At 38.7% G+C, this 25,942-nt stretch overlaps 1 protein-coding gene across 1 annotated transcript in view; it reads right to left on the bottom strand.

Moving 5' to 3' along the window:
- Window positions 1–2,758: 2,758 nt before the first annotated feature.
- Window positions 2,759–25,942, bottom strand: part of LOC135154095 (insulin gene enhancer protein isl-1-like) — a 36,502-nt gene continuing 13,318 nt past the window's right edge. Inside the window, exons 2-3 of the mRNA XM_064099323.1 lie at window positions 14,857–15,042; window positions 2,759–2,923 (exon numbers count right to left, since the gene is read on the bottom strand). Coding sequence (XP_063955393.1) covers window positions 2,759–2,923; window positions 14,857–15,042 — 351 coding nt within the window. The remainder of the gene's footprint in view (window positions 2,924–14,856; window positions 15,043–25,942) is intronic.

Raw genomic sequence — 25,942 nt, 5'->3', positions numbered from 1 at the left:
CTTTTAATATGAATGAGCTTTTAAGAGAATAAATGCTCAAAATGTACGATATAATAGTAGTCCTCTACTAAGTGAATACTACAGAAACTATGTACATCGTTATTTTCTTTAAGCTATATTATCTCCTCATACTACATTCTACGAATGTATAGTTTACCTTCAGTTTATACCAAATATCACTTTCATTGAAGGACGTCATTATAAACAGTCGAATTACTTCCTTTACCTCCAAATATCACATGCTTTACACATTGTTATTATAATGTGTGTCAATGTTTTGAAAAAGCTGACATATTTATCATAACTGCATGACATTGTCAATGGATAGTGCACTGTCGAGACATTTATGAGGTGACAATCACTCACGTTATACAAACTAATTAAATAATATAGGTAAGAAAGACAAATGGCGGAAAATTATTAACTTTTGACGGTAACAGAAAACAGCATTTTTCCTCGTTAAGTGAGTTAATGTCACGATTGTAAATAAACACAGATCATATACCCCATGGAAAATATGCTGCACTCTCGTTCATCACCATATGATTGCGTATAACCCATCCTGGTATATTACATGGAAATGGTATTAAACAACAGTGTACATATATATATATATATATATATATATATATATATATATATATATAAAGGCTTGTATCGTTGTGAGAGAGAATGGCTAAATTCCCCTATGGTGACGTCATATTTCCCCTCCTTGCGCCCACTTAGGGTGAATAATTACAACGCAGCATCTGCAAGATCAGCATTAACCATTCATAACTTTTTTGTGAGCCACGGGCAACATAACCGCCACCCTCTTAACAGCCTCAGCCCCTCTCATCTCCCCGCTCTCTCATTTTTTTTTGTTCTACCTGCATGCCCCCTTTTCCCCTGCATTCTTTTTTCACCAGCGTAAATCCATAGTGTGTATGTAGATATTAGTGAAGGGGCTCGAGGGAAAACTGAATCTAAGAAAAGGGGCTTTTTTCGTCATGAATTTTCATGAAGAGGAATTTTGGAGCCAAAATACACTTCTATTTTTTTTCTCACTCTGTCTCTCTTTCTTCCCCACAAAATTCAAATGAGCTTCCCCTGGGAGCAGCACCATAGCACGTTTGAGAGAAACTTCAAACAACCCCGGCTTATTCAGCAATCGAGATAATATCCCCGGTATGCGGAAAACAGACCACGCGCATAAATACAACAAGCATGTATCTCTTTAGTTTCCAGAAAATGGGGGTAAAATTCGCAGAGCATCATCATTTGGAGTCTGATTTACACACGTGATGGTGACTTTTCGGTTCTGGAACTCAATATGGATGTTATTCTGGCGGAATAATGTTTAGACAGCTCTAGCCAAAAAAAAAAGAAGGCATATATAAACGCACGGGAATACCCCCAATCAACACACAATTTTAATTGTAGTATCAGAACTCATGAATATGGGTATTCGTTTCTGGTTTGAATGTATTTTGTTCTAAACAAAACACACATTTCATTCTTCAAAGGAGAGGGGATTGCCATACGCCATGATGGGTAAGGCTAGTTCATTTGGATACAAGCGCCTTAGTATTGATATCATCATTATTTTCTTTACGTCAAGTGATATTGAAATAATGTGTCAATCATTGGCAGTGTACGGTGTTGGTGTTTATTTCATTTTATTTACATTCAACCTAATTCACCAAATTTATGTATAAATAAGATAGCCGAATGAGAAGTGGCACTTTCTTTCTATTAACTTTTGGCAGTGGAAATAGCCTTATAACAATATATACTTCGCAAATGTAGTTTGACGCCATAAATATCTATATATATTTATGGCGTCAAACTACATTTGCGAAGTATATTTAAAAAAAAAAAAAAAAAGGAAAATGCCCTCTATCCACAATCGAAGTGAATGTTTACATAACACTTTTGATATCAATGTAGGTGATCATTATCATTTTTTATTTCGTTCATTGGTGAGAACTGGTTCCATAATAAATGTGATTTGATTTTATAGTTTTGGATAATATATGCCGCCCACAAAGTGATCGCCCGACGTAAATAATGACTTGTTTTGAAATGTCAATGTCACTCTAACGTAGCTAAGATTTGATAGTATTAGACTAATACAGAGATGTGACGTGAGAACGATGATTCTAAAATCTGTTGCCGCCTGTACTTCATAGTTGAATTTCTCGCGGTCCAAAGATGTTGAAGCAATTTCTCTGTCTCCCGTTCTTCTATTTTAAACGCTACAACAAAATTGCCGACGCACACAGAAATGTCAAGTTCAGGTTTCCCCCGTCATTTTGAATACAAAGTCCGGTTGATTGTTCGTTGACACGTTAAAACTGTTTTGTCAGCTTTCTCCTTTGTTTTATTACAGCACCCGAAATTGCGTGAATCCATCGTCATCATCTATCATACACAAGCTAACTGTCCAACATTCATATAATAAAATTTATATACCACATTTACGTCCACAGCTTCACGAAAGAGTGCACAATAAGAGACACCAAATGAAGATTCCAAATCGTACAAAAGTGAGGCGAGAAAGTATGTATAATTCCTTGTAAAATAACGATGATTAATTATGTAACGTCTAGCATTCGCGTTAAAACTCCTGTTACGTCCATAGCAAAACTCGGCTGTCAAAATTCGACCCTTGGGAAGTGAGATCCACTCGTCAAGTGCTAAGATCATTCATTGTTTTTAGCAGATGGCTCTCTGACTTCTCTCTATTGTAGATATAAGTTTGCTTGTTTCGATGGACTTAGTCGCTGGCACTAAGTGGTTCTAAGTCGAGATGTGAGTGCATCCGGTCGGAGGAATCCGGGGTTGGGGGCAGACTCATTCCCGATCCAGGAGCCGCATCATCTCGAGGTGGAATGTCCTTAAGAATTGTCGTCTGGCCCAGACTCTGCTCAGAGAAGTTGACCTGTATACACACAAAACAAAAGTTATAATTTGATAAGAAACATGACTCGAAATAGAGAAGAACTGAATCAATGAGAGTACCAGAATATTCAAAAGTTTTCGGAAACTACCCGTTGATTTCAGATGTTGACGCCTTTGGAATCTTGAACGCCAGGCCTATGAATTGAACAAATCTGAAGAACACTTTACTAATATGAATTTAGTAAAGCTTTAAACTGAAACGTATGTATTATCTTAATAACGTTATATAATTCAGCGAAACAAGTTAGATCTCAGCGTGTGGAAGCCTGAAATGTGAGAAGGTCTCAACCGTTCAAGGTTATCCCCGAGTCCTGTGTAAAGCAATCGATGAGGAGTGGTCTGTCCACGAAGTAATTAATAATAACTCCATGGGTTATCTTACTTTCGTGTGTTCATAGTATTTCAATTTGCCCAAAATAATAATTCGTCTTCAGGCAACAATTAAGCTTGCTTGTAGAGAAGTAAAGAAGATTTCTATTATAAGATACAGACTAAAGTTTCAATTTTTCATTCTCAAGGATCGGAGTTATCCAAAATATTTTGAATAGGAATCGACACGCTATAAATGTGATTGGATATTACATACATGTACATGCAATGAGACGTCAGTAAGTCGGGTGAAAAATAACACGAGTTGACGAGAGACATAGTACGGGAAGTTTAGTTCGGAAATCAAGACATATTTCCATTAGAGAGGGAAAAGATTGATTTTCTTTTCGATATTTGAGCACATGGAGAGCCACAAATTATTGGAAGTGATAGTCCGCAAGCTGTTTGTACTGAACACGTCACATTGTCGCCTAAAAGTGACTTTCCTCGACACGGACAAGCCAGTTAGTCAGATACATTAAAATATCAATTTCCAGAAGTGTAGCTACACGTTGGAAGTAGTTTGAAGACAAACTGAAGATGTAAAATGATGGAGCACTCAAGACACTTAGACAAAAAAAATAATGCAAAAGAAGAGATGACGTTTTAAAGGAACTAGAATGTTCAATGCTTGGTATAGCTGAAATCTCCTCTTGTTCTTTCTTTTCGTTTTCCTTCTCCTCTTGCTCCCCTTCACTCTTTATCCTTACCTCCATCCTTTCCCTCTACTTCTTCTTCCGTTTCTTGTCCGCTCTCTTCTACTTTTTTCATTTTCTTCTGCTTCTCCCTCGTTTCCCCCTCACATTCCGTCTTCTTCTCCTATTCATATAATATCCCCTTATTCTTCAATTGATATTCAGGATTCATGGGGGCAAAATCGAACAAATGGGTTAAGGCCAAGGCACACCTTACGACGGCCTGCGACCAGAATTTGGTATAAAACGTAGTAAAATTTGATGCGAATGTTGAGACATGGTACGTCTTACTGTGAAAAGTTATAAATCACTGTACGAATACTTCAATTCAATTCAATTCAATTCAATTCAATTCAATGGATATTTTATTCACCAATAAAATGCAATACATGATATACAGCCACAATACTGAAATTATTCATGTTCACAATAAAAATAGATAAAGTTCATCAACTTCCTCTGTCTCTGCCATACACACGTACACACCCACCTTCTCACGCACACACCTACACCTTCACACACCCACCCCATACATGAAATGCTTTTGGTCTTGTGCAAAATGCTTTCTCTCGACTCTCGTCATTGTCAATGCTTGACGGCTACCATACGTGTTTGCAAACACTTTTTTTTCTTAACCTTTTTTGTTGTTTCGTAAATTGATTGCCTGGCTTACAGTGAAGCAAATCCTGATTGATCACCTGACTTAGTACGTTTCATGATTTGATAGCCCCCTCGCAGACGACAATGCGCGTACATGCGCACGCTGTGCATGTCCTGTGGAAATTACCTACGGGAACGGCGGGATTGTGCTGCACCCGCGCGGGTCGTTTTCCGTGATGGATTACCGATGAAAGACGAACGCGCGAACGGGCGATCTACGCACTTAATCCTGATGTGCATCGTAAATTGATTTTGTGCCCGTGCGATTCGCGCCTTTTGGTGGCTTTGAAGTGGCTAAAGCGTGTGTCAGGGAACATGAAGGATGAGGTAAGATTACGGGAAATCCCCTGGGATAAACACCTGTAAAGTAAACTGTGATGCCGGGGATACCATGGAAAATCCACACCAACATCGAATACTTTATTTAGGAAAGAGGAAACTTTGAATAAAGCAAGGGAAACCAAAAGCTTGATACTTTTCTTGGAAGACAGACATTCTTATCTAACAGTTTGATCGATAACTTACAAAATATACAATTATACCTGTCACTATATATAAGATAACTCTAAGTTTGACGATGCTTTATGATTTTATGCAGATTTTTAAAGGACCAAATTTGAAAGTACACTTATAGACGATATGTCATCGTCACCTACTCATTTTGGCGCCTTGCTTGTAGGCAATATCGTTTGTACTTTCTTCCAGTACGCCTTGAGGCAAAGAAAAACTCTAGTACAAGAATACACCGCACTAAACGAGCCATGCGTCGCTTCGCCTAATCTACTATGAACAGAAGGATGGACCGACGACAGACACCAATACACATCAATTTTAAAGAAAACTTCTACGAACACGTCCCACCTTTTCTCTTAGGAATGGTTCTCACTAGATAACACTTTACTAACTAGGCAACAGCACACTACACAGATACAGATATGATTATGGAGGGGAGGCAAGAGTCTTTCGGTCCCATTCGGTGACGCTTTCAAATAAGAAAGGCCTGGTGATTTGCAGACGAAACGGCGAATCTTGCTCAATTACTCGGGAGAAGTCGCAGTTGATGAGTGTTGCAGATTTGCCAAATGATCGTGTAGGGTGCCCTTCGTTTATTTAGGATTAAGGACTCGAACATATTGTCTCTAAACATTGTTTTAACACTGGATAGAATGAGTCTGATGATAGCAGCAGTTCCCTTCTGCACTTTCCAGTCCTAATAGCTCTATGGTTTAAGGAAATATCCTTAAAGCAACCGTGGAGCTCTTGAAGAACTGTCTCTGGCATCACTATGATCATAACACCCAACAATATGCCATACCTCATCAACTCTTCTTATTCATAATTATCTGTAGCTTTCATCTCAATGTTAGTAGCTATACATAGAATGTAATTCAATTAAATTAAATAAGAAGTGGAACGCCTCTGCATTACGCAATTCGATATAGCAGCAGTGCTGCCTTTGAAAACAGCTAATGAATAATTATTCACATAAAAAAACACGAATATGATAATAAGATATTATGTCCATTGACCCAAAATGACCTTTGACCATGATCATTTGACCTAAGAATGTGCAAAACAATCATTCATACTTGATTACCCTTATGTCGATGTTTCATGAACTAGATCCATAAACTTTTTAAGTTATGATGTCAATTCAACACATACTTCCAACACGGCCAGAGCTCATTGACCTTTAAATGTTCTTTGATCTTGGCCATGTTCCTGAAACGCGCACAGGGTATTCAGGGATACATTGCTGCTCATATGTCCAAGTTTCATGAACTAGATCCATAAACTTTTCAAGTTTCATGTATGATGACAATTCAAAAATATCCCCAACATTACCAAAGTTTGTTGACTCTAAATGACCTTTGACCTTGGTCATGTGACCTGAAACTCAGGCAGGATGTTCAATAATACTTGATTACCCTTATGTCCAAGTTTCATGAACTAGCATACACTTAAGTTATGATGACAAAAAAATTAACCTTGCTTAAGATTCCAATATTGACGACGCCGCCTTCGCCGTCGGAAAAGCGGCGCCTATAGTCTCGCTCTGCTATGCAAGCGAGACAAAACTTAATGAAACAAAACAATCAATGTCACAGTTCTTACATATCAATGTATTCTTTTTTATAAATTTCCTAAGGTATTTCAAGAACAATGTGGCATCACTGACGGAACCAACAATGTTGAGAAAACTAAACGATTTTTTTTTCCAACAGATATACATGAACTAGGCTTACACAAAAGAGTAAGAAACAAATTTACATTAAAATTCCACAACTAAAATAAGGGGAATATCCAAACTCTCACGAAGGTTTCTTCTTGTGGATTCCGATCACTTTCATCATAATTTTTCGATATAAGAATGGCATGAATAGTCCGTTGCATCATCATAGTTCATCTACCGCTCCTAGCAAAACAAATGCAAAACATTTAAGCATGTCTTCCCAAACACATTAGCCACATCAGCCATTCAAAGAAAAGAAAGAGAAATAAGGATAGAGAGACGAAGAGGATGAGGTGGTATGAATTAAAGAAGATTCAGGCATGGCCAAGGGTTACTTAGCTGTACTGTTTACACTACGTCGAGGGCTAGATCTTGATGATTTATAACTCAAAACCTGATCGTAAAGTACAATAAATATTTGCATCGATAGCCTAAGCAAACAGAGACTTTCTCTTTTCTTTTCCCCTCTCCATTTCATGTTTTATTTCTCCCCTCCACCTTTCCAAAGTCACCGCGAATCTTCCTTCGACCACAAAAAATGATACTCGTACAACGAACCCGCAGTATCCCGCTTACAAGAATAAAGGGGAGGGAGAATGCTGTAGGTATCTATTTTGGAAATGTGATTTATTGCCCAAGCGGCGCTTCATACTAAACACGCAGTGAATCACAAACGCGATCACATTCTGTTCCCTAACTAATCATTTAAATATGTTAGCTTTCCATATGACCCATGTCAGATGAGCATCCTTCAAAGGGCCACTTATAAGTCTTACAGTTTTCATAAGAAAAGAAATTGTTTTCCCCTACGAAAGAACCTCCGGACCCCGGGAATTATAAACATTCATTAACATTTGAGGGATATATCTATGAATTAACATGTTACGTACATGTATCATGAAAGATAATGTTTACAACTGAATAAAAAAAAAACTTTCATAATATTATTTTCAAAGACTTCAGGCGATATCTTTTAATTTTACAAATTAAAAATAGGACAACTAAATTTACCAACATTTCAAAGTTAGTTTTTGGTAAATTTAAGAAACAGATCATCTAACCCGTATGAACAGCCTCGTGTGTCATTGTATTGATGAATATGAAATCGTGTATAATCCTTGCATGAAATCACTTTTATCAAAATCTGCAATTTGTCTGTGAGCTTTTGTACTGTATAAATTTTCCTTTAAAGATAATGGGGAAATGGCCTTCTTCCTTGACATACCATTTTAAGCATTTCCTAATTATGCCAAACTTTATGGGTTTACTATACATGCGAAGACTTCGATTTCCAATCAGGATATATCTCAACAGAGATATGAGAGTATTAGGGTTATAATTCCTCTGGGAAATCACCTTGAAAAGGAGAAGTTTTGAATAATGTTATACATAAAGAGTGTATAATCCAAAACGAAGGAATTTCGGCGATACCATATCGGACACAATCCCATGTTCCGCCGCGTAGGTTAATGCCATCATTCTTAAAACTGAACTCCACAACTTAAACGCAAGGGGGACTCATGCCAGTTTTATTAATCCAGTGCTCGCTTGGCGCGTTGTAAGCCAAGGGATTCGAATTAATTTCGAGTACATTAATTTTGAGACTCATATCTAGTATCTAGAAAGACGAGCGACTAAAAAAGGCAGCTACTGAAATGAAATGTTTCATATCCATACAGGGCAAATTTCGATTAGATACCTAAATGGTAAAGTAATTGAATTCATTATCAGACTAACCGACCGTTTCGAGTCGAGATGGGAAATAATTATTGATTTGGCTAAAAGGGAGAAAGAAAGATGCAGACCCGCTTCTCTCTCCATCTCTCTCTCTCACTCTGACTCGCTAGGTCTTACAACTTTCCTTTATTTGGCGATACATCTTCTCTTCCCTTCCCTTTTTCGTCAAATCATGGAGCTACGTAGCTCCATGGTCAAATGCACATGTTCGAGTATTTCACATCAAATAGTCTTGATTGAAGCATGATATAATTTCGTGACATAATTAAATATGGTACGGACTAAGGAGCATGTACAAGGTTAAAAGGGTGTTAATGAAATATTTTTGAGTAATGTAATCAAATCTGTGATGGATTCGATATAATGAAATATTGACTGGGGAACTTTCCAAGGGATCGAGACAAGGTGGGCGTACACCGTCATGACTGTTGGTAGGTGTCACCATGGTTGGTGAAAGAATGAACGAACGAAGGAGGTGGAGAGAGGGAGGGAAGATGGAGAAACAGGGAAAGAAAGAAAAAAAAGAAGGGAGGGAGTTGATAGGCCTGCGAGGGGCTTAAAGAGAAAGAAGACGATTCGTTAAATAATTTTGGTAATGAATTATGATTACGCATAACTTAAAAACTATAGGCCTTGCTAGATCATCAATAATGAATATCGATAGCTTTTCATTCGGCACAGTGCTTAGATTAGGTCTTCTATTGGCAATTTCCTGAATTGTTCAATTGCTTCAATATCCTTTTTTTTTATGTTACTTGAATTTCTACTTTGTTTTCCGTATTTCCTTTTTACACATCATTGGGGAGGATTCTCTTCAGGGCCGATACTTGAATGACTTTCTGGGACCGAGTAATAAAATCATATCCGCCTTACGTGCGGAAAGACTGAGGGTAGAGTTTCGTATGGGTGGAAATAACCAATTGGTGAATCGCTTGTGTGTTGTGATACTGGCGACACCTTCTTGACACCTTAACGCCACACAGCGTGACCAAGGACGATTCGAGTTTCCGCCTGTATCCAAAATGGCCGCATGGGACGAAACGGCGAGCAACGGTGTGGAGCAGATTTGTCATAACTAAAAGCCAAGAGCCACTTTCCACGAGGCATAACTAGAGAGGATGCAGGCAAGAGATAGACTTCCAAGTTTTGCCTCATTGATAACATCCATCGTCAAAAGGAAAGGGGAAGGGAAATGGAAGTACGGGTGACGTTTGTATGGAACACCTCATCATCAGTCCCACGTGCTCGTTTCTATGTATAGAGGTGGGGTGCAATGTCCTGATACTGTAATCTGTCGACACCTCATCGATGCAGTGATTTAGATACATCATAAAATGTTAAAATTGAATTGAAAGCCAACAGAGAAAAGTCGAGAATGAATGTATAACATTTCACAAGGCTATGGAGAGACGATTGAGAAAGAAATGAACAACTTAACGCTTTCATCTGAACAAAAATTTAATCGAATCATTATGGGCTTTTCGCTTTTGGCAGCCTATAATGCAATCTATCAAAATCATTACTTTGATATTTGAAATGAGGAATATTATTTCATTTTATTATTCTCATCTTTTAAAGCATACTCGTGTTTCCTCGCAGTAATTGTCTCCCCCACCCTCCGCCAAGGATAGGATTGGGCCACATCGTCATCTGCAATTATATTGCAACGTCAATCTGAGAGCTACAAATTAACATTTTTTAGGATAAACATTCAGCTTTGACTCACCCCCGATTTGAAGCAGAGTAAACATATAAATTACATCAACCGTTTATCTCTTTTCCTTCCCTTGCCTGAGCAAAACAAATAGCGCATAAAACAGCGAGGACAGAAGAAAAAAGGCAGAGACATCGTTTCTACACGCCCCAAACACGGCCACCGTCAAATATCACGAAGCCAGACCATAATTTTTCCTCAACGGTTTTCTCGTATATCTATATCGGTTTCATTATGCAGGGGCGTGCGGAGACAAATCATAAATTTTGAAGCAGGATAGGGGCTGTGTAGTTGATATTATGTTTTACAAAAATGACGGGATCGCACTGGGTTGTCTTTCACCTACATAAAGCAAGAATAACACAAGGCACTTCGTTGTCATTCCTACTAGATGTGTTACTTCATGTGACGATGAATCCGACCAGGGGCCCATTGCAGAAAGAGTTGCAATCAATCGTAACTCTAAAAATCATGCGCAACTTGATTTTCACCCAATCAACAGCGCGCATTTTGGAATTGCGATTGATTTTTGACTTGCCTTTAAACGCAACTCTTTCTGCAACGGACCCCAGGTTAACATAATTTATAGGTAACTCTTTTTAGCTATAGGGTAGGCAACCGAAGAGGGGCAGTGGAGCCCCCCCCCCCCCTGAATCGTCTTCGTAGACCTTCAAATTGGGGCAGTTGGTTGTTTCAGGAGTACGATAGATTCTTTCTGACTGCTCAGAGTGAATTATGGTCTGTATCGGAAGGGACGTGGTTGGGCCACCGGCAAAGCGCTATCTTCCTCGCGACGGAGAAATGGTTGATAAAATTTGTGCTCCCCTGCTCTGCTTTCTTTCATCGACATTGGCTAACATCGGCAGTGAAATCTTTAAGAAAATACATTGAAATTCACATCCAACTCCAATGTCTTAAGAGTTGAAGGTGTTTCTTTTCTTTATCATAATTTGACGTCACCTTTTATTTCTAACAATACAAGTAGGCCTCCGTCATTCTTTAACGATTCTAAACAGTTGGCATGGTTGGGGGGAATTTTGAGCCAACGTATAACATAATGGAGAAAAGGAAATGTTGCAAAGCAATTTGACTCCCTACCATATTTCTGAATGTCTGCCACAGTGATGGATCTGTCCAAAAACATAACCTACCAATTATCTATCTTTACGTGTGAGCATGTATAATAGCCTTAACGCCCGTGTATTATGATGTCCTTCTGAAGAGAATCGTATTATAACTCCACCGGTTGGGTTCTTCTAATCATGAATCGTTTATAAATCGAGTAAAAAAGTAACACCTTGCATAGACAGATTTTATATTTAAAATTGGGTAAAAGGGGACACATGAATTTTCTGCAACTTTTCTTCGAAACCCCTGCATAAGCCACTCCTGACTACCAAAGCTCTGTGAAGGTGGAAGACCGGGGATAAACCTGAACCGTATTGATTGTCATTTCTTTTCATTTTCTAACCTCCGTTAAAAAAAGAGGAAATGATATCAAAGAGAAATGAAGGAAGCCAATAAAAATCAATCTCGAATGAAGATCGAATAGACTAGAGAGAGAGGGGGAGGGAGGGAGAGAGTAAAAAAAATGGGGATATAGAAAGACCTTTGGATGACATCAGTATGCAAGCCACGCCAGAAGATGAATCCCTCTAAATATTAGCTCAGTCATACACAGGAAGCGGATGAAAAGACCCCATATTCGCTTGACTGATAGCCAGCAGAATCCACCATGGACCTCGTCAATTTCTCATCCATACTAAGAAATATCAGCAGAAAAGTTAAGGGCTACGAATTAGCTTTGAAAATCTCAAGACGCGAGACCTGAGACCGACCTGAAGGCTTATCCAAACCGGGCGATATATCTGTTCCAAATTGCTTGTCTTCATTATTTCGATGAATCCGTCCACTTAAAAAATCTTTCCTGTTATTATATGTGACCACTTCAAACCATAGACTCCTCAATTCATCGTGGAAAGTGGTTTGTCGTTTTAAGAAGAGAAGGGACGCTTAAGAGCTTCTGAGGTCATTCTTAGGGTCTCATTCCTCTTGGTCAAGTATGACGTCATTGTATCCAATTCGTACAATCTTTCCAGAGTTAAATATAGATAAATATGCAAATACAAATACTCTGTAACAAAAATAGATATATAAACGTTGCTATATTGGGAAATTGTCGCTAAATTTCACTGAATCCATGAAAACATGTGGGTTTATTTAAAAAAAAAATATTGTCCATGACATGGCGAAAGAATTGAACGAATTGAAATTAACATCTTTCTCCCACTGCATTTAACACCACTTGTCTCTCTTTTATATATTTATATACATTTATAGATGCATTCAAGTGTATTTTTTGCCATACGTAAAAAGCTTGTGCCTATCATTCCTCCAAACCAACCCTACACATCCACGTTGTACAATGTAAATTCGATTTCAAAACACCCTAGGGAGGCCGACCAAGGCTTACTGAATTATTAATCTCATTATATTCAGTGATGACATTTTTTACCATCATGGGAGGCCATATGAAACCAAACACACGTAACAAAGCATTATGCATGTACCAGGTACATGTGTATGAAATTCAAATGTGTCCAGGATTTTTTATTTCTCGTTTGTTGAATGATGTATGAAGCGGGCATAACATATCTCCGAGGTGCAGTAAAAGGTCTAACTCTAAGTACGCCAGCACCTAGAGTGAGTGTGTGCGTTAAGATAAAAGCCCAGAGGTGGGTGTGGGTGAGTAACGGTGTGTTTTGTGTTCATCGGCGTGAGTATTCCGACTCGGTTACCATGACGACAAATGGACTCGTCAAAGTCACCGCTGATATTTGCGAGCTGGGGGGAAAAAGGAATTTCCAAAGACATTTTCACGTTTCTTTTAGTTACTCAGATTTGTGAATATTTCTCCTTCACTAGCACGACAGTAGAAAAAATAGTTTTCTTTTATATTTTCTCAACGCTATCTGGTTTCCCATATTTTCCCCCATAGTACATTTAAGACTCTCCTGCGATACATTTGAATATCATTCCATTATCAACCCTTATACTTTACATGTCAGAGGACTCTGGTCAATTTGCCAATTTAGACACCGTAAGACCAACATACTTTTAACATTTCCAAGACAAATGTATATTTTAGTAAACAAAATTAAATAACTAAGAAATCAGCGCTAGCTATTTCGTCAGACTCCAGGGATATCGGCAAAATATACTCAAGGCAGATTTCGGAAGACTTAACTGTTTGGATTACATATCTAAGAGAGAAATATCACCCATGAATATCTAGGAAATAACCTTTTGGAAATACAAAAGGCAAACAACAATCCTGTCTGAACTGACATTCATATGAAATTCTTACCGCTTTTAACCGCTATAATATGTAATGTAACACCTGTCAAAGTGTCTATTATATGACTGATGAACTATGGCGTGCTGTACGAAAGCCCTTTGCATCTCAATTATAATGATACAACTATCAGAAAAGGGACAGAACAAGAGAAAACAGACCATGCATACTAATGGAAATAGCCATCAGTTGGATACGGGGACAAATGGGAAAAAAGAGACAGAGAGAAGGGGGGGGGGGAGATGGTGACGGAACCAGAAAAACGGTGAGAAAGGAAGGGGGAAAGTAGAAGTGGCAGAAAGAGCTGGAGAGAGAAAGTGGAAGGAAAGTCGGATAGAAACATTAGAAGGAAAACACTATGTATAGGTTTACGTCGAGTAACACGACAGAAGAGAGGGGCGTTTAGAGATGAAATCGATGAATTGTTTTGACTGAAAAACCCCCGCCTGTATTGACGCCACTGCCTAGTATCTATACATGAAAACACCAGACTGAGAAGGATTGAAACAGCACCAGATAGGCATTATACACCACCAGTCAGTGTTAAAATGACATCGGTATGATTCTAATCTGGTGCTGTCTCAACATTTCTCTTGTGTTTTCCTGTAGAGATACCGCGTAGGTGTAATATTAACACCGACGGTTTTTGCGGTAATTATGAGAGGACAAGAAGGGCCAACAATATTACCGAGGGTTAGCAGAAATAGGTGTGTACCTTCATCGAATTGTCGATTACGTCACTGATGGCATGTCTACCTGAACATGTTCATGATGTTGAAAATTACACTTTTCATCGGTGAGACTGCTTCCTTCATGTTTCACCGGATATGTGTATGTAACTTGATAAGAACCATGGGTATTATAGCTATGATGACATGACTTTTGAATCAAACATAAATAAACAAATATATTATAAACTACAGTAACATATTAGACAAAAATATTAATTAAACAGTGTTTGCGATTCATCTAACAAAAAAGGTCATGAGTCGGGAAATCATTCCCACACATTCGTTTCATAAAGCGGTCTTTGGGATATTGAACTGAAAGCACTTGATTGGGAGGGCCCTTGTAATGGAGGAAACTGGGATACATGCTAGCTGGGATATAATGATAATTTATAAAGGATTTTACGAGGATTTGTCCTCACCAGTTGTTGGAATGGTGGTTGCTCGATGTCGCTCTGCAGTGCGAAGTCGCTGAGTGCTTTCCATGGCGGTTGCTGATAGCTTTGAACCTCGACCTGGCTACCCTGTGGCATTTGAGAATCGTGGCGCACGGGACTGGATGCTACCATTGGGACTCCATTGAAGCTCTGTACCCGACGGTTTGGATCCTGCAAAGACAGATTTCAAGGAGAGAATGGATAAGGGGTAGGATTACATTGACGGTCATTCCCATTCCCGAACAGTTCCCACATGCAATGTACAGGCAATTAAAATAAAATAATATTAATAGTAAACTTCTGGGGACTTCTACGACTGAACATGGGACCTGACACTATGGTCAGACTCAGAGAACCACACTTTTCAAACCAGGGGCCCGTTTCATAGAACTTTTCTTCTTTTTTCATAATATTAACAGTTAAAAGCTACTAAAATAATTTGGTCTGATTGGCTGATGGGCAAATTTGTTAGATAAATTGTGCATAAGTTACTTTATAAAACGATACCCTGGATGAAGAAGGATTTAGGCATTAAGTTTAAAATGTCCTCGTAAAAGAATCTACACCACACCCTAACCGGAATAACACTTTAGACTTAATTGGATTCCAGTTTGTTCTAATAATATTTCCATTACATTATTTACTATACGGTAGGGATATCTAGAAGTATCATCCTTTTAATGACCAATATGAAAAGTTTTAATAGTAGTAAAAATCATTCAATCAATCGATAATTCATGAGCTATTAATCCCGCTATTAATTCACTCAGCAAATCAACAACTCCACCATTCTTAATGTTTTAATGGTTTACTACTAATACTATTTCAGACTCGTAAGGACATTAAAGTCACTTTTGTAGAATGCAATTGATTTGTTACTATGTTTCCTCTGATATGCTCATTATGCGGTCTGGCAAACATTCTTATACTATATCACCAGGATAACCAAAGTTGATCACTTTTATAGGGCCTATATCTTTTTTTCATGTCGTTTCAAACAGATAAAAGGAAGGATAACAGATTTCCAGGGTCAATTCTTAAAACAAATCTCCTGCTACTTCAGCCGACCTCCTTCATTATCCCTCTTGTGTACACATCCCCAGCTCCTCTATCTCTTTCATAAGCCCTAAATTGAATTGTACCTTTAAGCGACATGCACATAGAGATACCCGACTCAAATTAGTTTGATACAGCAATCAAATTACTGAAGTCGAATAAATGCTACCGGGCGACGCGAGCGAACCCCTAATCGGGACATGCGTACGATGTCGGCCCATAATTTAATCCTGTTTTGTGCCCAACCAACGCGGAGATTACACGTCCTCCCCATCCACTGCTCCACCACTCCTATCCGCCGATAATAGAAGATACGAGCGATGCTGCACGCTATAGTAGACGAAGACGCTTTTGAAGATGGAGAAGAAAAGAGGAGCAGCGTTTTCTTTTATCTCGTTGTTTTGAGAGCAGCGATTTCTTTCATCTCGTTGTTTTTGTTATTGATTTTAAAGGGTAATATCGGGTTATAATGATCAAAGAAACGCAAAATAACTACAGATCTTTTTCTTCTTAAGATTAAGGAGGAAAAATATAAAATAAACTTAAGAGAAGATTCTGACTTCCTTGTTATCAAATACTTATGTTCATTTAGATTTAAGCTGCATTTGAATTTGTTACTATATATAACCAAAAAAAATCGTAAGTTAAATGAAAAGAAAGAGTTACGTCGATAGAAAGTAGGAAGATACATTACATACTGTGCATCTGATGTATGTCTGCTATAATGAAGATGTGGAAATACATTTTATTCGATGCAATTCAACATTGACAGAATATTTTGGAATATGTGTAAACACTATCATGTACTCTATTCATAATACCTTCATTTGTTTCAACTCTTATGACTCTACCATTCACGTCGACGCCCCCACCCCTATGGTTTCTTCATGACGTATCCAGCCTTCAATACAGATACTGTAATGTAATAATGAAGGTTTTTTTTTTACCTCACTGAAATTAAGTACTTGCTGTCCTCATTCTTGCCAAACCCAATGTCTCAATATATATTCAACTGCAACTTTGGTCTGGTAAAGCCCAATAACCATGACATTCTTCAACTAGCATGTCGACTTGCATGCTTATAGACACATTGGACATGTTGGAAGAGTTCAAGCCAGAGTCGGTTAAGATACAAACTTGACAACAAAGACGAGAATTTTGAGCTACAACTGACAAACCAACAACCGAAAAAAAATAATATTTTTACGGGATTAAAGATGAATATTCAAATTTTTGTTGCGACACATATTCATCATTAATCATTTATTCTACATGATATTTTATTCATCCTGTACGTATTAGAAAGGAAATTACATTTGCACAAAAGGCTGAAAAAGGTAACGAGGACGTACGATTGAATCCAGTATCATTTGAAATTTATGCTTTAACATGACTGTATAGGCACTTGCAGAATGTTGAGTCGTGGTTTATTCTTATTTTACCGAAAAGCCATTAAGAAATCAAAGTACTGTAGCTTTCACGTCTTATGTGCTTGGAAATTTAATGTATCTCAAAGTTTGTTTATTTGTGAGTATAAAGGAGCTCATGAAGTTTGAAGATAATTTACGACTATAAGTATTGTTCCATAATACCTAATGGGTAACCCTTAGAAGCATGGGTTCAAAAAGTCATTGCTATATTTCCTTTGATTTAGCAAGCACTCATGTAGGCACATCTTTGAAATGAACAGTTTCACTGATGAAAGGGCTTTTTATTATCAATTTCGTGTCGATTGTCTTCATAAGTCTCTGCCTTAACATTTAGTTTGGTAAATCATCTATGAATGTTTAAAATGAACCTGAATTTTGCATAGGCACATCGGTGAAGCTTCGACTGACGAGATGTGATATTCACATTGTGTCTCACCGAACGGGGACGATGCCTGAGGGGCTTTCTTGATCTTCAACAACCACAAAACAGACATGGAACCGACAAACACACATTTGAACAGACATACGAAGGATGATTGTAAACCGACAGACAGACATACTGAATTATAGATGGGAAAGGAATGTCTCACATTATGGAATCCCACCTACGTACGTCTGGATCGAGTGTTCTTTTCAGGAGTTTAAGGTCTTACAGTCACACTCACAAACCCGACTCCAGATTGATAAAAGTTTCGAATGGTATGTTATTTATCGGTCGGTTTCGTAGGTGTGTCTGTGGTAGTTCAGTGCGGGCGTTGACAAGAATAATCAGACATTTGAATATAGCTAATCGTTTAGTAATGATAATGGCCATTCATTGGAATACTGGTGGTTCGTGCATAAATGTTATTGGAAATGTTCCGTTGCAATGTCCAACAGATGAAACTCAGAATGACTTCAAGAAAGGTGTAACCAATTCCCTATACTGTATGTTTAGTAGGTCACATTAAAGGTGTAATTGTCCACTGACTGTATAGATCCGTATAGGGGACATGCTAGATATTCATATCAATCGGTTTCCATACGTACCTGTTATTTTCCGATGCAAATCCCTTGGTGTGTTTTCCACCTATGAAATTCTATTAGAGTCCCATGACTCTTTACCACTATTCCTATCAAGCATCCTTTACCCGAAGCACACTACGGCCTTTTGAAATGGGAAGGTGATTTGAGAAAACATGGGACATTTTCCCCCGTTGTTTTTCAACAATAATCCGTTAAGCTTTAGCCAGCGGGTTTGGAAATATTTATCTAAGCGCGATGATTAATGTTGTCACGGGGCCCCAATTTTTCTTTCTTTTGTCGTGCCAGAGTCGAAGAAAATAAGGACTTTTTCTTATTTTTTTCTCTCTCTCTTCTCTGTTCTTATGCCAGATCAGCCGACGGCAAATTTGTAGGCATGTTTTCCTTTGTGACGAAAGGCTAACACGATTTCTGTGGCGGAGATTAGCACGTTGAGCTAGCTGTGACGTCCCGGTGAAGAATCGGGTGTTGACCTAGTGTTGGTCTCACTCTCACCACGGCAATCATTGCTTCAACCAAGGAGTTACCAGCTCATTGCTTCAACATTGAACGGTGTAGTACGATAGCCCATTCATATCTTTGACACCACTTCTTATACTCGGAAGTCAGAGAAGTTGCTTGTTGTGCGTATAAAAATGAATGTTGGTCATACAGCCACAACTATATACCTGAAGATCGAATTCTGAAACATGGGTACAGATAAATCACGGAAAATAAAAGTTGCCAGAAATTGTGTCGCCATGTCACTATGCAAAATGACAAGGCGCCAATACACTGTAGAATGATCCTGGAATTATGAATGCTATCTTTTCATTTTCCCCAATATCTTCAGTCTTGCAAAATGCGAATGAAATGCACAACTTTAACCTTTCTGAAAATGAGGGAATTAACCGAGACTAATAATTCTTTGCATCATTATAGTGTAAGACCTTCGTGAAACCGGTCATGTAATTATTTTTTTCATCGAAATTTACATTCTTCAATATCCAAACCTGTCACGAGGGGTGTTTATCACACACTTTGCCTTAAGAGTGTGATTCGGAATTAGGTCCTTCATACCCACGCGGCAAAAAGCCCTCAGTCCCTTATAAGTATAAATTTGTTATCCCCAACCGCGCTTGTAATTTCGCGAATTATTTTTCCTACGCAAACAGGTCATTAACCATCAAAAATCGAGCTTTGGAGCGGTGAAAAAAAAAGCTTGGAAAGGAAAAGGGCTTGAAGAAAAGAGAGAACAAGAGCGAGAAAGAAGCAGGGGAAAAGAGGTCGCTGAGGTAAAAAGAGTGAAATTGATGTCGTCAGCTTGCCAAGAACACTGATCTCTCAGGTGGGTTGTCACTAAGGGCAGGTAAGCAAACCCTGAGGGGCTAGTGTAAGCGGACCCTTGGGCTAGCTAAGGTCCATTCTTCACCGTGACCTCCTCCCAGCTACGTTCTAACCACAATCACAGAAGGGAAAAGAATGAGAAGTCTCTAAACGTATTGGATGGTAGGAGAGATGTTCTGGGCTCACTCAAAATATCGTTATTTCCCCCAGAGCTGGCCTGGAAAAAACGGAATATGATCATAGAATATCTGGAATATGGCAGCTCAGGGTAAAGAATGGACATGAAAGCGATTTCCTCTTGAAAACTAAAATCATAATTATTTAACAGGAAATTCATGGTACGAATTCATCATTACAATACTTCCAATTCTTTGATATGAAAATACCGGGTATGAATCAATTTTGGGTATAAAAGGGCTATGTATACCAACAAACATTTTAAGAGCACCGAAGAGTCTAAACATTAACAGTAATCTCCCACCATATCTCAGTGTCAGCCACATAATATGTTCAAACTAACGCACCCATTAACACACAAGGAACCTATACCTCAATTCCTGGACATTTTAAAGCCAATGATGACAAAATAGATGTGTCCTGAAAATAAGAAATGAGATCTGATAGTGACAAATTATAACCAACGAAACTTGGCCAGATCTTAATAGGGGCCTTCGGACTTCATGACCACAAAATAACCAAAATGTGTTTGTTTTTGTTTGTCTTCGGATTCAAAGGGGTAGACAATACTACGATACAAAATTGCAGAATTGTATGGAGATACAAGTACGTGGGGGAGACGGAGGTTGGAAATGCAGTGACTATCCGCACCATTCAGGTGAAAAAGCGCCGCTTCAGAATAGAAAAAAAAGAACGGGGAGAGATAAGAAGAAGACTGTGAATGGAAGCAAAAGCAGCGCTTCAAGAGACCGCCCATCTGATTGATCGTGCTACATGTAATTATTCCGAAAATTGGCCTGTGTAAGATTTCTGCGGATCGATCAAACATACACAATCGCAAATTTGAGTGACAGTGACGGTCTTTCTTCTGACCCCGTCTCTTCCTCTCCTCCTTCTCCGCCATCGTCTTCCTTCCACGGTGCATACGTAGAGGGGTTAAGGTTAAAATCGACAGTTGTATAAAAGGATGAATTGAAGGGACTTGGCGTTGGAGCGTAACAAGGGCCAAGGATGATTAGAGTGCGGATTCAACACCACATTAAGGGTATGAATGAAGATGGAGAGAGATCGGGAGAGAATGGAAAAAAGGCGGGGAATTAAGATGATGGCAATGAGACAGGGGTCTAATGGAAGATGGAGACAGATAGATCTTGATGAAAATCAGAGCTGAATGATCAGGAATGGAGATGGATGGGTCGTGTAGTTGGTCTTTTCTCTACTTATTCAGTCTCATTTTGGGTTCATATTCTTCTGCTTCTTTCTTTAACATGTTTAACTTGCTTGGTTCTTCCAAGAAGTTATGGTTTGCTAATACGAAGCTAATTGTGCTTCGCCTGGGTATGGCACGACTCTAAGTTGAGGACGCCATAACGTAATATCGCTGATTGTCATAATGATACTTTATGGACAGTTTGATTTCCTTGGAATATGAAAGTGTATCGGTGTAACGGATTGGCATTTTAATGTGCTTTGTTCATTCTAAAGGTTGACCAAAGGTCGAAGCAAGTGACAATGGCAGTTGTAATGATATCTACCGTCATACTTCTGAAAGAGATGATAAGGGGCATGAAAAAACCAACAACGAAACGGTATCATTGACATCCACAGTCATGACTGGAGAAACTTATGGGAAGCTGTTAGGATAAAGAGATAGGTGGGACGAATATTTTAGGGGTGTGGCTACTATAATCAAACCACTGAACGCTACACAGGCAATCAAGCCGTTAGCAATTTTACCAAATGTCATATTCTGTATTTTTTAGGCCCATATCTGGAATAGAAATATGGATATAATTTTACAATTACATCAGAAAAGTGATAGTTATATCTTTAATCACTAATTACATTAACTGGTTCAGAAACAAAGTAATCGAAATTTAAGGAGAGCCAGAAAGCCGTGATTTTCTAAACTATTACCCTGATTACACGCGTAAGGTATATGAAATACCAATGGGTGGGTGCATGCGTGTTGGACGGGGGGGGGGGGGCAGTATTTAAGGCCATTGATATGTCAAATAATGTACATTCAGTGCAACCACAAACCCTCCATTTTGTAACACGATGTCAAATCTGTTGAATGCAATATTGATATCATTGGCGTGTATCGTCCGGTAGTTCTACATCAGCATGAGATATGGCGGGTTGGCCGAGTTCGCTTTTCTTGACAAAACATGGAATGGACGATGATTTTTCTGCCACATTTAGTCTTCATATACGGGATTATGAAGACGCAATCACCGACAAGGCTAGTTAAGAGTATCCGAGAGACAAATAGAGCAAAAAAAAAAGCTCGGAGTAAGACTCAAAGGAAAGGCAGAAAAAATAAGTGTGGTGAAGAGAGAAAACAGAGGGGAAAGTGTAATGAAGGATGGAAGAGGGATAGAAGAGATAGATATAAATAGAAAGGGAGAGAGAGAGAGATGCTGAGAGAGTAGTAAAAGTGAAAATACCAGTACATGGCTAAATCTTTTGAAAGGTATTTTTCATAGGGGATGAATTGTAAGTTTCGCCCGGAGATTTTAAGATGTCTTTATACAGTGAAAAAAAGAATAAACATGAACGGATTGGTTCTTTTATTTTCTATTTTCCCTATACAATATATCCGGCGTCTCCATTGGAAGGGAAGCTGGTGTGTGTATAAACGGAAGTTCATTCTTCCCTTTACTTCATCAACTGCTATTCACGATCGCCTTCATCGTGAGTATAATAATGAAAGAAACTTGACAAAAGAGAGTATCAGGGGATTTCCTTCGCCTAAAGGAACTAGTATCTTTTCTTTTATGAAGATATAGGGACATAAATGCATAACGAAGAATTGGAGAAGAAAAGGCGGCAGAGTAATTTTCTTACATGTCAGTGTGTCCCTCTCAATGTCTTAATTTGGCATGTCACAATTCATTCAAATTTGGCGTGTGTTTTCGGTCAAGCTTGATGTTGGTTGCAGATTAAACGCACGGTTCCTTAGTTGCCCAGCATGGCCTACTGATTGGGTTTGTCTCCGCTTAAATGCAGATCCAATTACACAAATTAGGTTGGTTGCCAATTTCCATACCTTTTGTGCGCGGATGGGTGCGTGCGTTTTGATCATTTCGGTAAGGCCGGCGAGGGCATTGCGTGTCATAGAAAGAAACAAAATGCTAGTAAATATTTCTTCTTATTTTGGCTTGCTTTTGAATGGAAATGTGATGCATCGTCAAACTCTTGAAATGTTATTCCTGACCTGTTAGCATCACTTCTTAAAAAGTCTTTTATTATTCATAGAAAATCGTATGTTCATATATTATCTGCAAATAAATCTGCATGGATGTGTCATATTTAGCTCGGAGACGTACTTGTGGTGACATGATATCATGCCGTATATCCCCAATGCAGCAAAAAACAAAAATGCGGTCGGGATGTCGTGTGCTCGTATCCCTCCCCTCCTGCTCTCACTCTCTCTCTCTCTCTTTCTCTTCCCATCTCTACCAGCCTCTACCCTCTCTTTCTGTGTATGCCCTCAAAGTTCTCACTCCAAAGGCGGTGCAGTATCGAATAGGCTTTCTCGTTTCCACTCGAGTTTCTTGACAGACACCAAACCGGGGATATTAAAAACTTTTAGGATTGCTTTCGCGGCTCATCTTGCTCAAATATTTTCCTAAACTCGGGGCAGCTTCTCTCGAACGAAGAAGGGGGAACGGGCGTAAAGGCAGTTAAGAAATGGTGTGAAATCCGATCGGGGTTTGGTTTGTTCGGGCTACGTCGTTCAGGGGAGATTCGTATTGATGTTTTCAGAGCGAAAGACAAAGCGGGGTACACATGTAGGCTCTGGGGCATTCTACGGTGTGTGTTTTCAAGTACCTCACTACACTGTGGTATTGGACTTCCAAGAGGCGGTGAGGCAATTCCGCTGCAACGGAGATACCTGGCAGGCTGGCTTGGCCGCTTGACAGCAATTCGGCCAAAGCAGTCTTTAAACCAAAATAAAACAAATAATCATAATAACGAGGGTGACAATATCAGTCCGGGATTTCCAAAAATACTCAGGAGTTTGGTTTTTGTTATACTATTTTTACATGTCTAAAGTCACATACCTTTCTTCATAAATCGAAAAATACTGGAACATCATTGCATTACTGCCACTTCTAATAAAAAGGAAAAATTTCAAAGACATCCCTTTATTCTTGCCTTTCACTCTGAAAGCCTTCCTTGCATGTTCTGCATGACCCAGTCTTGCCCACCCTCGGACGTTCTATATCCTTGACTGACCATTATAGACACACCAAGGCAGAGGAATACTCCCTTCTGTGAGACATCCTTATTACCGCTTGATGTGTAATGTGACATAAGAAGAGCAAAAAAGGCGGTCAATAACGGTGGTTCGCATTGCCTCTTAGGCTAAATTTCAAACTCTTCTGTCCTGTTTGGTGCAGCATACATTGTATTTTTTTCCTGTACATTTTGGATCTACTTTTATTTGGCTGTGCATGGTTGAAGTCACCTCAACATGGTAAATATAATACATTCAATATTTTTGGAACTATCTATTACTTCGTCGGGAGAATGAGAAGGGTAGACATGTGAATGTGATGCACACAACTATTTTTTTCATTGTGGCACCATAGACATCATCTTTTTCTGGAAATGGGAACATTCCCTTTTTGGACAGCCCCTCTCATTGCGTTTAGTAATGACCCATAACACACGGATGACAGTGGGAGTTTCTTTCCAATCGATAAATGTACTGGGGCAAGAAATGCTAAAAGCGCGCGCGGGGCGCATGCAAATGGATGCATTAACAGGTTTCGAATGCTTTTAACTCATCCTTTTTTCTTACAAAATTTCGTATTGCCCATCGAAACCTTCTCTCCCACCCCTCCCCCACTTTCCCCTCTCTCTCTCTTTTTCTTTCACTCTGTGCCTCTCCTTATTTATACCACACACACCACCATAAATGGACCACGAATGGACAATCATTAAGATTAGGATTTGTGTTAAAAGTCATTACGACATGATGCCAGCAGCCTTAACATAAAACAAATCACCCGTCTCTCTAACACCGAATCTCGTCTTTTGATTAACTATCATTAATTTTCCAGGACAAACTAAGCCATTTTCATAACAGAATATCATTTCTTTGTTTAAAAGAAATGACTGGCCTAATGATTTTCCACAAGAAGATATTGTGGGGAATGGGTAAAAAAAATTGCATTTATTCAAAATATACGCCAAAACTTTGATAAATGTAAAGATTTGAAATTGGTAATGATGTACGTCCAACCCCCAAAACATGACAAATGAGATATACAAATTGGTAAAGTAAAATCGTTTAACCAAGGCCTATACATAAGATATTGATATACTATTACGTAACAATAAACGACAAATAAACATTTAAAAATATGAAATATAGAATATGATTTTCTATTCAGCCCTCTCTCTAGTACCCTTCTCACTCTCTATCTCTCTGTCTGTCATCATCTGCCTACCATCCTCCTCTCATGCATTTTGAATTCTTTTCCTACTACTCCCCTCCTTTTTCATCTCATTCTCCTTTTCTTCTCATTCATCTTCAGGAGAGTAACGCGAGATTCTATCCGCTCTATAATCGCCAACGAGGGTAACATAGAGGCTGAATTCGGCAACCAAATGAGATCGCCGTTTCATTCTCCGCACTCGCACGCGGTTTGGCCAAAGAGCCTGAGTAAACTCTTCGTTTGATTCAGTTGCGTGTGGAGAGATGACGAACGGGCATCCCTACACGATATCGAAAAAAAATCGCATGGACATATAATCGAAATCAATTTTTCATTGGTATTTAGATGAAATCGTCCTTAAAGTATTTTCAATTGTTTCATAACAAAACAATTAGTTTATCTCGTGCTGATTGTTCCTCATGATTGCATTACCGTGCCTTGTTCAACAACAAAACAAATCAACCTTGTACATAAATATCAGGCCCAGTATCGGATAAGTCAGAATCTCATAGAGGAACTTCCTTAAAAAAATCTTTCAAATGCCAGGAATTTATTGTTCATCAATGAACATGTACCTATACAAGTACTTATACATGTAATGATTAT

The sequence above is a fragment of the Lytechinus pictus genome, chromosome 5 (assembly GCF_037042905.1).
Source record: "Lytechinus pictus isolate F3 Inbred chromosome 5, Lp3.0, whole genome shotgun sequence".
NCBI classification, from domain to species: Eukaryota; Metazoa; Echinodermata; class Echinoidea; order Temnopleuroida; family Toxopneustidae; genus Lytechinus; species Lytechinus pictus.
The sequence above is the reverse complement of the archived record's forward strand: the minus strand, read 5'-3'. Positions and strand labels throughout refer to the sequence as shown.